General features: G+C 33.2%; 1 protein-coding gene and 1 long non-coding RNA gene across 4 annotated transcripts; one reads left to right on the top strand and one right to left on the bottom strand.

Annotated features, from left to right (window-relative positions):
* Positions 1-145: 145 nt before the first annotated feature.
* LOC123708658 (hexosaminidase D-like) lies at positions 146-6,984 on the bottom strand. 2 transcript variants are annotated; one of them, XM_045659478.1, is made up of 11 exons: positions 6,911-6,984; positions 6,146-6,200; positions 5,826-6,008; positions 5,541-5,738; positions 4,951-5,134; positions 4,410-4,564; positions 3,842-3,954; positions 2,321-2,418; positions 1,494-1,608; positions 1,049-1,135; positions 146-515 (listed from the first exon to the last, which is right to left on the bottom strand). In XM_045659478.1, coding segments are annotated over exons 1-11 (1,380 nt in total). In that variant the 5' UTR covers positions 6,913-6,984; the 3' UTR covers positions 146-325. The 2 variants fall into 2 exon arrangements, with proteins under 2 accessions (XP_045515434.1, XP_045515433.1); XM_045659477.1 differs by lacking the exon at positions 6,911-6,984 and adding an exon at positions 6,296-6,838.
* On the top strand, positions 6,956-11,388 carry LOC123708660. 2 transcript variants are annotated; one of them, XR_006753641.1, is made up of 4 exons: positions 6,956-7,097; positions 7,490-7,873; positions 8,629-8,793; positions 10,550-11,388. It is a non-coding gene; the product is annotated as an uncharacterized LOC123708660 (long non-coding RNA). The 2 variants fall into 2 exon arrangements; XR_006753640.1 differs by having other exon boundaries at positions 6,958-7,097; positions 7,804-7,873; positions 10,550-11,383.
* Positions 11,389-12,131: the final 743 nt, after the last annotated feature.

Here is a 12,131-nt window from a genome sequence, read left to right as displayed (position 1 = left end):
TTAACCGATTTAAAGCTATTTGTATTGTAAACTTATAATTATTTACATAATTAAAAAAAATGCTGTAAGCACGCGAAACGTCGGAAAAAAACAAATTTAAAATTATGTAAATAATTATAACTTAATACAAAAAGCTTTAATCCGGATAAAAAATTGTTTTATATCAATGTGTAAAAGCTATGTTAACCAAAGACAATACTAAATTCAGAAGAAGTTTATTTTTATAAAAAAAAATTAAAAACACATATTCATTAATACGGGAGACATAGATATACGGGCTAAATCTCATTGTTTTATGCAAGTGTAATAATGTTTAAAAATTCTACTATGAATAAGTTGGCCTAACACTAGCCGCAACTTGTCGCCTCAAGCTGGCAACCCTGTTCAGTTCCTCGATATTCTTCAATATGGTATCAAAAAACGCAACTATCCATTCCTCTGTACTCCTTTTTCCTGTAATTTGCTGCAATTGTTTCTTCGTTTCCGCATATAGTCCTCTGAGATCAGTTAAAATTCTGAAATTTTATTATCAATAAAGTTTGTGCACGCATGCTCACCAGATGTGAGAAACGACTATGAAGCGAGTATTTTTTATTATTTAGACAGTAAAGTCTGTAATAAACTGTGCATAAGCAGTAGTAATCTGTGTCGAAAGATCCGCCGTGTCGATTATGGAAATAAATCTTATTTCTTACGTCATATCAATTATATACTTTATATTTTACATATTAGGTGACACCTAAAACTTATTACTGAACTATAATGACATATTATGACAAAGTGTTGAGTTTCCTTAACAAGAAAATACTAGATAAGTATCCAAACCATATGAATACCCCACAAGCGTCACGGTGATTAAGAACTAAGATTAAAAATGTATTCTTTTTCAAATTGTCACATAAAGGTTGGTTCTCATTCCAAACACAGACTATAAACTGGTTGTCTGCGTTTGAAATCTTTATGTAAAAAAAAATATCCATGAAACCTTCATGGTTGAATAAACCTTCTTAACAAATAATTAAATTATGAAGAACATAAAAATACTTACGTGTTCGAAGCATTTGCCACACTTTCAACTTGTACCGGACTTGTGTAGGACATTTTGATTTGCCACGGATTTAGCCACGTCGCTACTCTGGAAGAATAAGTTACTTTAAGAAATATTAAAATAGGTTAAAACGAATAAAACAAACACAGACATTTACGGTACGGGTACAATCTGTTGGGAATTTTCACAAATAAATTTACTTTATAAATTTCTTATATCTCTGTTACGATTTAATAACCCTTAAGAGTAGTTAACTAGTTAGTATACGGTTGTAGGTCAGTGGGGATGTTTTAAACAATGTCCACTGTTTATAACCAACCCGGGTTAAACAAAATATATAAAATAATTTGTATATATAATAAATTAATGATTTGAAATGAAAATTCTAAAGAGAGTAATTCATACAAAAGAGACCGAAGTAATTCCAACCATAAATTACACTTACAAGTCTCCGTGTAGTAATGAATAACTTCGCTCTCTCAACATGACGAACGAGTGAATACATCTCGCGACTTCTATGCCAGGCCATTCTTCCTCTGGCAAAACTTCCCGGGCTGTTTCTAGTGGTCATGTAATAAATAAAAAAAATACGTTATATAAAAAGAGTAAGAACTATAACTAATAAACTAAATTAATTGATGATTAAAGAACAGGTAAAAAAGAGGTCCATGCAATCCGAGGTCCGAGCGTAGGTCGGCCAGAATGGCGTTTTATCCCGCGACTAGCGCAAGGGCGCCTCCTGTGAGACTCGAACCTCGGCTTGGGCCGTCGCGGGGTGGTCAATCGCCTGAAGGGCAGGACGGAAGCTCACTGGAGTGAGCGAAGTGCGAAGTAAAGGTCCTCGCCTTCCCCGATGAAGGCGTTTTTTTACCCTAATCTGTGTTTGGGTGCCGATACAGCGGCGATTCGGATTTTTATAAATCCGAAACGTAGTGGGGCTATGACGTCAGGTGCAGGTGCCGCTAGCGCTCAATATCGCTGTCTTTTTTATACCAACTACCTACCACCGCTGTCATATACATATCTCTCCTTGTTAAGGCAGTGTTCGTAAAAACGTTTGCCTACAAAAATTTATTTTAATTTCACGGCCTATAACTCTCAAATAACGAGACTATCTATAATATAAATAATTTTTCAAATCGATTCTGTTGTCCCAGAGATTAACACGACAACCTCACAAACTTTACCTGTTTATCTTGGCACGGTCTTTCAACAAATTGTTCCATACAACCTAAATATGGCTAAAATGAAACACCAAAACTGAGATCTTACCATTAGTGTCCGTAGGTTGAGTCCAAATTCTAAGACAGCTATACAAACTGGGAAGAGCAACAGGAAGCAATTCACACAATGTCGCGTAATGGTCGTATCTGAAAATATTTTAATGTAATATTAACACTTCGATGCATATACAAAAATATAAAAAGGAGGGCAATTGACGACCTTATCTCTTCGAGGAAAAAATAAAAATAAAATTAGATAAGCTTAGCGCAAGTGCAAAAATACATAAGACATATTGTTATATAGACAAAACGAATGGAACAATACAAAGCAATAAAAGCAAGTTCAGTGAACAGGGCAGTAATAAAAAAGGACACATTAAAAAGACACAAGTGTACATAAATCACGATTCAATCACAATCACAATCACAACACAATCACAATTTCAGATCTGTTAGTACATCGTAAAAATTCATTAAGAAAACTCTTTTTAAACGGATTGAAGCTATGTATTATTATTATAAACTTATAATTATGTCACCGTGACCACGCACGCTGTAAAGTACGCGAAACGTCGGAAAATTTAAAATTATGTAAATAATTATAAGTTTATATTCTACATAGCTTCAATCCGTTTAAAAAGTATTTTCTTAATGTGTAAGAGCTATGTTAACAAAAGACAATACTAAGTAAAAATTCATCTTGATACTACAAGTTTGCGGGTTCCAACATTAATGTAAGTGCATCCTCTTTCACCACCCCTTGCTGGTAGAGGTGAAACGATAGGTTTTCTTATTTTTTTTTAATAACAATTACTAATTGCTTTAACGTGTGACGAGGCATGTAATTGTTCTTACATAGGTTCTTACTGAGAATTTAATGCAGTTCTCCCCATTCTAAACAGTAGTTTAAAAGCATGATAATTTATAACTATAATTTTACTGACGTTCATAAGTGTACATTAAGTTACCTATATGAATAAATTACAATTAAATGTCAGGCGAAATTGAAAATTATGAGGAATTATTAATAACAAAAGTTCTTAATTTTTTTGTTTAATTTCTCTATAAAGTGCATGTTGTACGACATAGATGATAAAAATAAAGGGGATTAGAATAGAGAATGGGGATTTAGAATAATTTCCGAGTGTTATTAATTAGGTTCATGGTTACATGTCAGAGTGAATCTACTAGAATGAAATTTGGACGTGTATCGCTCGTATATACATAATGTGTCTCGTGTAAATAAAATATACATCTTTAGACTTTATTGACTTAAGTAGTTTATTATGCAAAAGTAACCTTATCATATTTTAGGCCTTTGATATTTTTTGTTTTATGTAATAGAATGCAAACGGTCAGGAGGCTCATCTGAGGTTAAATGATAATGGACACACACTGGCAGAAGGCTCGCAGGTGCGTTGCCAGTAAGAATTGGTACATTCTTTTCTTGAAGGACCCTAAGTCAAATTGGTTCGGAAATACTTTAGTGGGCAGCTGGTTCCACTGATGTCTATAACAAAACTTTTCTTCGATATATAAATTATTTTTTTATAAGAATATAGTATTATACCTTGACCAGCCAGTAAGTATGACTCCATTGAAATGAACTCCATTTGGTTTCTTACTGATTTCCCTTTGCCATGCCTCTTGATTACTGACATACCGAACAACTCGTGATAGCATCTGAAGTTAACAAAAATATTTATGTAAATCATATAAAAAAGTGTGAACGTTGAAGAAGTTTGTTTATTATTGGTGAAAAGCTATTACAATCACGGAGACGCGAGACGATTTCCGTATTTTCATTTATCCAATCAAAATGTGCCATAATTTCATCGATTATCTAACATTCTCTAGGAGATCCTAAGCTCTCAAAAGCGTTACAAATTAAAAACGTTATTGAGAGTGGGTGTAATGCTATGTAGTGTATCATTGTATGGAAGACAAGCAAAACAAAAGACAATTGATTTCGACGCTTTAGAGAGTTCATCGTTAAATTACGTTACATAGAGTTTACATTGTACTTTTAATTTAATTGTTAATAAAAAAAAAATTGACAATATTATAAGTTGATGAAAGCGATATCGTGGACGAAAAAAATTATGTTCTATTTGTTATGATTTTCATATCAAACTCACCTGACTACTTCCATTAGCCCCTTTAAACGCAGACCCAGCCCATACGTTAGAAAATAAGTTATCATATTTCTCCCACAGTGTCCGGTCAATTTGAAAATGTTCCACAGAGCTATAGTTCCATATAACTGGTTGAACTAAATCCCTCAAGTTGTATGCTGAAACACGCGACATTATTTTAACAAGACGATTTCGTATGTGTCAGATGTGTAAACATTTTAGAATTTATTTTTAATTGAAAGCGCCAAAAAATTTCACTGTCAGTAAAAATTTGATCTCACAATGACGGGAATACTAAATTAATTTAACGAGAAACTTCGAGTACATAGTAGGCTCAAATAATTATAACAAAATAAATAGACTATCAATCTACTGGTCTATAGTAAATATTTAAAATAAAACAGCAGTAAAGTATTTGATCAATCTTCGTTGCAGTGAAATCATAATTTGTTTGCGCGGAATCACACCCAAAAACCTTCCGGATATCACACCCAATCAACTATCCCAATTTAAAAAGATCAGGTGAATAAAATTTCACCTTTACCTTGTAACGTCTCAACAGTCATAGGCCGCAACATATCATCCCACATTAATATTGTGATATTGGGCCTGCGTTGCTTCACATACAATATTACAGCTTGTATATGATCTAAAAACAGTGATGCCACTTTGTATTTATGTGTTGCTGCTTTATGTTGACATGAATGACAGACTGCGGTGTGCCAAACCTAAAAAAAAACTGCTTCTTGATACCTTGACACAGCTATTACAGAATAGAATATCTGGGTGTCTAATGATCAGGTTGCCTGGAAGATAGATTGATTGATTGAATAATAATAAGTCAGTGGCATTACAACCCTAAGTTGCCTTTGGCCTCATATTGTATCCATTTCTTTGATAATTTTTAATTCATAATTAAGTAGATTAGCCTGCTGTCGTAGATTTTTGGTTTACTGAAAACGTTTTCCTTTACTGTATGAGCAAGTGCTAAGTGCGCACATAGAAAGTCCAGTGGTGCATAGCTGGATATCAAACCTACAACTACAGAGTTAAGAGTCATACCCTAAACTATGCCAACACATCTCTTGCGTCTCAAGTATTATAAATGTTTTGCAAAACCTTAATGTCTCTTACCTCATCAGCACCAATATGGATATACTTGGCTTCTGGCTGTGCATTTAATACACCATCAATCAAGTTACAAACCAGTTGTAAAGAATCAGCTTTTGTTGGGCATAAAACAGCCGGTGATGGTAATGACTCTTTTAGATGACAATACTTTGGATGCTTTAGCACATATTCCATGTGGGCTATGGTTTGAATTAGTTGAATCTGTGAAAAATATTTGATAATTATCTAGTATGTTTAAATTGTTCTAAAAATATCTGCTTAGACCACTAATTCTATAACAATGCTTACAACTTCTAGTCCATTTGCCTTTGCACAAAGCATTATATCTTTCACTTCCTCATTAGAGTACATTCCATCTCCCCCAGAATTATTTGAACTGCCGATGCACTCCAAATCTCCTGTAAAAGGAAATGTATCCTCCCACTCTATAAGTAGCCCTGTTCCACCCCATTCTTTGATACTGCTGAACAGCTGAAAAATAAAAACAATTTAAAAATTTAATAGACATGATTGTTGGGTTTTTTTTTCAAGAACAAATTTGAAACATTAGTTTTGTTTTAGTAATTCAAGAATTATTTTATAGTTGACAAAATTTGCAGAATACGTACCTTCTCTAAGTAAGAGACTTTCAAAGGTGCGCCTTTAAAATCCAAATGAACTATCCTGAAACAATAACAAATGTATATAAAAATTAACCATTATCTGTAACTGAATTTGAAGAATTGTAATTGTAACTAAAATCTATATGCGCTACTTACTTCTCCATTTTAATTACAATCTAAGAGACAGTAAAAAACTAATGTAAAACTGTTAGGTGATAACGTATAAATATTGCAATAAAGTAATAATAAAAAAGGAATTATCTAAGCATATTATACTGTATGTTAATGTAGCATTTCTTTCCTACTTTTTTTAAAACCAAATCGGCAATATTTTTTTAAATAAGCTGAATATTCTGTAATCTTGTAGCTCATTGCTGTTATCTACACTAATCAGCGTTAGGCTCTTAATTCTTCATAAATATTCAGTTTTCGAACAATACTATTAAGATTTAAGATTAACTGTTATTTAAAAACAACATTAATAAGATCCACAGAGGCACAGAAGTCAGAAGTTAAGTCAAGCCCGTCCTGTTTTTTTTTTTGAGTTTATGACCTGGTATTTAGACCTTTAGGCCAAGTCTTCAGTATTTTTATTCGGTTTATTATAATTTCCCCACTGTATTTTTGATGAATTTATAAAGAGGCACGTAATAGGAACTACTTTTAACATATCACTCAGGCGGCGGGAGGGATATTGCACTATCACTTGATTTTGCACTATGTCACTAATTTCACTGACAAGAATCAATCTGTCAAACGAAAAGCACTCACATTTAAATATGAAATGTTCGATATCACCAACAGAATTCTTGCAGAAGTTACAGTAGTTGCTCTCCAATATGCCCAACCGAACCAGGTGGGCCGGGATGGTGCAGTGACCATAACGCAGTCTGTTTATAGTCGTAATAAAATTCCGACTTGCCATTTTCAGTTTGTTATACCATGGTGCTACAAGAAGGTTTGCTTGAACATTTCCATAATCCATACCATTTACCCTTCTGTTCTTGGTCTTGTTTCCAAAATTCGACCCATAAACTATTGATATGGTTGTCAATAGATTGATAACAGTCGGTCAAAGGTACTTTTACTATGGAGCTAAGATCCAACATGTTGGTTCCATCACGCAAAGAAATTTTATCTACTATCTCATTTCCTGTTATGCCCCTATGTGATGGAATCCACATGAAAGAGACATGTATACCCTTTTGTGCATAACTAAATAACAGTTTTTAAGGTTATACAAAATATAGTGTTGTTTATAGTCAATTCTGAGATTGGTTAAACTTTGGACCATACTTAAACTGTCTGTTAAAATTAAGAAATTATTAACACTATTTATATCCTCTTCAGGGCCTCAAGGGCTGCATTTTCACTGTAGAGGTACTACAGTGAAAACACTGCATTTAGAGTCCAGAAGAAAACTTTGACCATACTTGGATTGGGGATCATAAACAGCACTAACAATACAACAAAGAGCTCACTGTTGCTACCATCTGTATACAAAGTATAGTAGTCATTGTCGTAAAGAAAACAGAATCATCCATAATTATTTTAAAAAAAATGGTAACAATAGAGGTCTCAAATATAATACAGGAATATGGGTATGAGTAGCATGTCCACTTTGATTGTTTAATTACATTTTTTAAATCTTCATTCATTTGCAGTACTATGCGAGGCAGAAATGGGAAATAACCTCATAATAGCTCAGCTGAAGTCTGCTGGGTACAAGAAAAGGTACTATTTTTTTGAGAATATTATCATCACCAGATAACAGCTTTAGTAAGATCTCTCTATTAGCAGAAGTCTTCTAAGACACAGTGACATTATTTTGGTTTCAACTTCTATAGCTCGTATGGGAGTTGAACACATAGCCCCAGAAATAATTCGGAGAACTTTGTTTTGAATTATGTCTAGTTTTTTTACACAACTACTGTGTGTAAATTAAAACAAAGTTTGTTATCAATGACAACACCCAGAAATTTATGGTTAGGTACAACTGAAATTGAATGATTGTTGTAGAGAGGGAAAATCTTTACTAAAAATCATGGCCTTGCTTTTCTTGTGGTTAATATGTAGAGCCAACTTGTCATTATACTGTATGTACAATTGATCTAAATCATTATTTATATTATTTCTACATTATGATCTGAACAATATACTACAAGATCATCCGCAAATTGTAAAATATTTACACCTTCTATATTTACAAAATTAAGAATTTGACTATTATATACATTGTATAGCAATGGAGATAATGTAGAACCCTTTGTATCTTTGGAGACCCTTCTGGGACCATGGAGAATATTATTATGCATTATATACAAAATTCTATCTGTTAAAAAATTACATAACCAATGGCAAAGTGTGCCTGGTATACCAGTGTCAGAAAGAACTTGAACCAAAATGCCAGGGTTGAGATTATCAAACACACCTTGAACATCCAGAAAAATACAAACACTGGACTTATTATTATTGTTGGCATATTTCAGATCTGACAAGAGAGAGATGAAGCTGAGAGCACAATTTTGACCTCTCCGGAAGCCATATTGAACATGTGGAATGATGTTGTTCGCCTCTTCATAACATTCAAGACCTTTATCATGTTTTTATTAAGCTTTCCAACACAAGATGACAATAATATGGGACAATATGAGGTAGGATCTTCAGGTGGCTTATCAAGCTTAAGTATAGGGATTACACACATCTTACACATTAAAGAGCATTAAGATTAGCTAATAGTTTTTGATCAAAATCATTTTGATCATCTAATCCAGGGGTTGTGTTTCGTCTGGATTGTGAACATGTACAAAACTCACTCCAAGTAAAGGGTTCTATAAGGAAACTAGACTTCTGAAGGCTATTATTAATTTCAAAATATCTTTCTAGATTATCAATAACCTACATCCATTTTGAGATATTTTTTCTAAGAGAGGGACAACAAATTCGTCTTTATATGTTCTTTTATTGCATTTTATTCATTGAAATAACTTGATGTATTTCCAAATAATACTAACAGGTGTAGTTTTGTTAAAAGTATTACAGATGTTCGCCCAACCATTGCGTTTATGTTCAGAAATAGTATTTTTCTTAAGCATCAAGTAATTTGTAATTAATGTAATTATGGTTGGATCCCTTCTGTACAGTTTTAAAGCTTCATAAGTTTTAATAACACTGTTCACACGTGTCACTCCACCAAGGTGCCGGAGGTTTGCAACGATAGTTATTTGCTTTTACAAACTTTGGCACAGTATCCCTCTTAAGTGCATCAAGCCTTTCGATAAATTCGTCACATGACTGTAATAGATTCTCATTATTAACTTCAAAATTAGAAAAAGCAATTATAGACAGCTTATTGCATTTTATCCAGTCTGTCTTGTTGTATAAGAATTTTTCAATGGTAGGATTAATTTGGTATTTATCAACGGACAATAAAACACGAGTAAGCGTAGGAAAATGATAGCTCCCTATACAATCATCATGCACCCACCATTCGCATAGTGGAGTGATTGCAGCACTACAAAAGCTCATCAGCATCAATAGCAGATGGATTTCGGTTAGGATAATTAATAGTAGGGAAACTACCATTGTTAAGGACACATAGATCAAATACATAAATTAAATCGTATAACTGATGACCCCAACTTTTCGTGGTCATGCACCCAAATGCGACATGGTGAGCATTAAAATCTCCAGCCACATATATTGGCTTAGGCAAATCTCTAATTATCATCACGTCGTTTACTTATTCTGACGCTACCATTCGAGCGAGGGCAGTAAACACATAAAATCGTTAAGTGTAAACCAGTGGCATTATATATGTTAAAGGTTACCTTTTACATATATAATGCCACTGGTTTGAATAATATTATATTTAAAATACGGCTGGATCAAAATTGCTACTCCGCCATGCTCGTTTCGGGCATTATTATAGTGGGAATTATATCTAGAAATTTTAAAATGCTGAGTATCTTTCAGCCAAATTTCATTAAGTAAACAGATATCCACATTTTGCTCAGCTAAAAATTGAGACGATAAGGTTTTTTTCTTATTAATACTTTGAATATTGTATTGAGCTATACATAACTGCTGTATATTCTGTACTATACTGTCCATTAATGTGACAGATTTTTTAAAAGTAAGTCTAATGAACGGTTTGGACCATTGCCATCAACATATTCTTATTGTTTGCAATTTGCGCCTTAAGTTGAGTTCAGGCACTGTTTTACTTACAATTTTACCCTTTTTTTTTCAAGTTTTTTTTTTTTCATTTTATTGGGCAAGATTTGGATATGGCCAGGTGAGGGCCACTGCAATTGACACAACACAAGTTCTCTTTTTTATAGCATTCTCTGAAATTATGCTCCCCTGCACATATCAAACAATGTTGTTTACCATTACAAATTTTTGCAGGATGATTGAACCTGAAGCACCGGAAGCATTACTGCAACGGCGGGACATATTCAAACACCTTGAACGAAAAAAGATCATATTGGATGTTATCAGGCAGAACATTTGACAAGAAAGTAATACATACTAACAGTCTCGAGACCTACAGTACTTTGACCGACTTTTTTAGTAAATCTTCTCACTGAAATAATTTCATAATTTCATTCATCGAAGACAGCTTTGTATAAATCCTTGTTCGAAATGTTGGTAAGCACATATCGGATAATTTCAGTTTTTTCATCTGTGGTGCAGGAATATGCGCCTTCAAGTTGTGCTTTGTCATAATAGCCGCAATTTTATTGGCATTAACTCTATGTAAAGCTAACACATCCTTCACCTCTGAAGTAAAAATATGATTTAAGTAAACTGGGCTTTTATTTCCAAGTTTAACCTGTTGGTCATGACTTTCAACAAAAACTTTGAAGTCCGTATTTGTACAATGCTCCGGATATAGTCTCAGATAACCTGGCTTAAAAAACGGAATAAAGTCAACCTCACAGCTACTTCAGGTCCAGATTCCTTCGCACATCTTTTACAAACAATTTGGGATCGTTTCGAGGTTCCACCTGCGTCCTCCGGTTCATTCGTTTTAATAATTAACAAAATGTACAATTATTTATACTGACTAATATAAGAGTTGGTAATATTTACACAGAATATTTTAACATTAAAAATAATTAAATCGACCGCCACGTTTGGAGTTCCCGCCAAAAAAACAGCCCTTTCTAGTTTGAGAAAATGAAACACAGATAACGGTCACAGACTAAATTAGTATTAGACTTAATTTATTTATAAGAAATCTTACAGCTACATGTCTATACAAATTATATTAAGACAAGACGAAACTTGCATACTCAAGCAGAGTAAAGAGGCATTTTGTACAATTTATGTTTTTAAATGACTTTTACGTCCGCTTGCCAAATCCTAATTGTTTATCTGCTTCTATATGTTCTGATAGGCCTATTTAATCATCTAACAATATTTCAAGGTCTTTTACTAGTTTTACTTGTTTTATTGTGTATGTGTTGTCGATTTTGCATTGTATTTCTGGTTTTTCCGCGAAAAAGTTATCTTGTTTCACCTGTGTATATTTATAGAAAGTTCATTTTGTTTGTTTTTGCTTGTCTATTGAGATCTTGTTAATTTTGATTACAATTATCTATGGCTTATCCGCGAATATAAAATACTTACAAAAGTGAAAATTTATTTTATATCGTTTAAATAATAATGGATCAAGTATTGACCCTTGGGGTACTCCGGATGTAATATTTACTTGCTTTTATACTCGCCTACTATTATTGCTTACCGTCTGTTAGTTTTGTATGCCAAGTATTCTAAGGGAGAAAAGCTTATGTTACAGGATAATAATATGATCGACGCGATCAAAATCTTTTTCTATATATGTATAAGATAGCTTCAATTTGGTCACTCTCATCCATAACTCGTCAGTGAAAAGAACAATTTTAAGTAAATTCGTATTGGTGATCTTGTAGCTGTTTAATGACTTTTAAATTTTAATATTATTTGGGTACTAGCCTTTCAAACA

Source organism: Pieris brassicae, chromosome 4 (assembly GCF_905147105.1).
Source record: "Pieris brassicae chromosome 4, ilPieBrab1.1, whole genome shotgun sequence".
In the NCBI taxonomy this organism is placed as follows: domain Eukaryota; kingdom Metazoa; phylum Arthropoda; class Insecta; order Lepidoptera; family Pieridae; genus Pieris; species Pieris brassicae.
The sequence above is the reverse complement of the archived record's forward strand: the minus strand, read 5'-3'. Positions and strand labels throughout refer to the sequence as shown.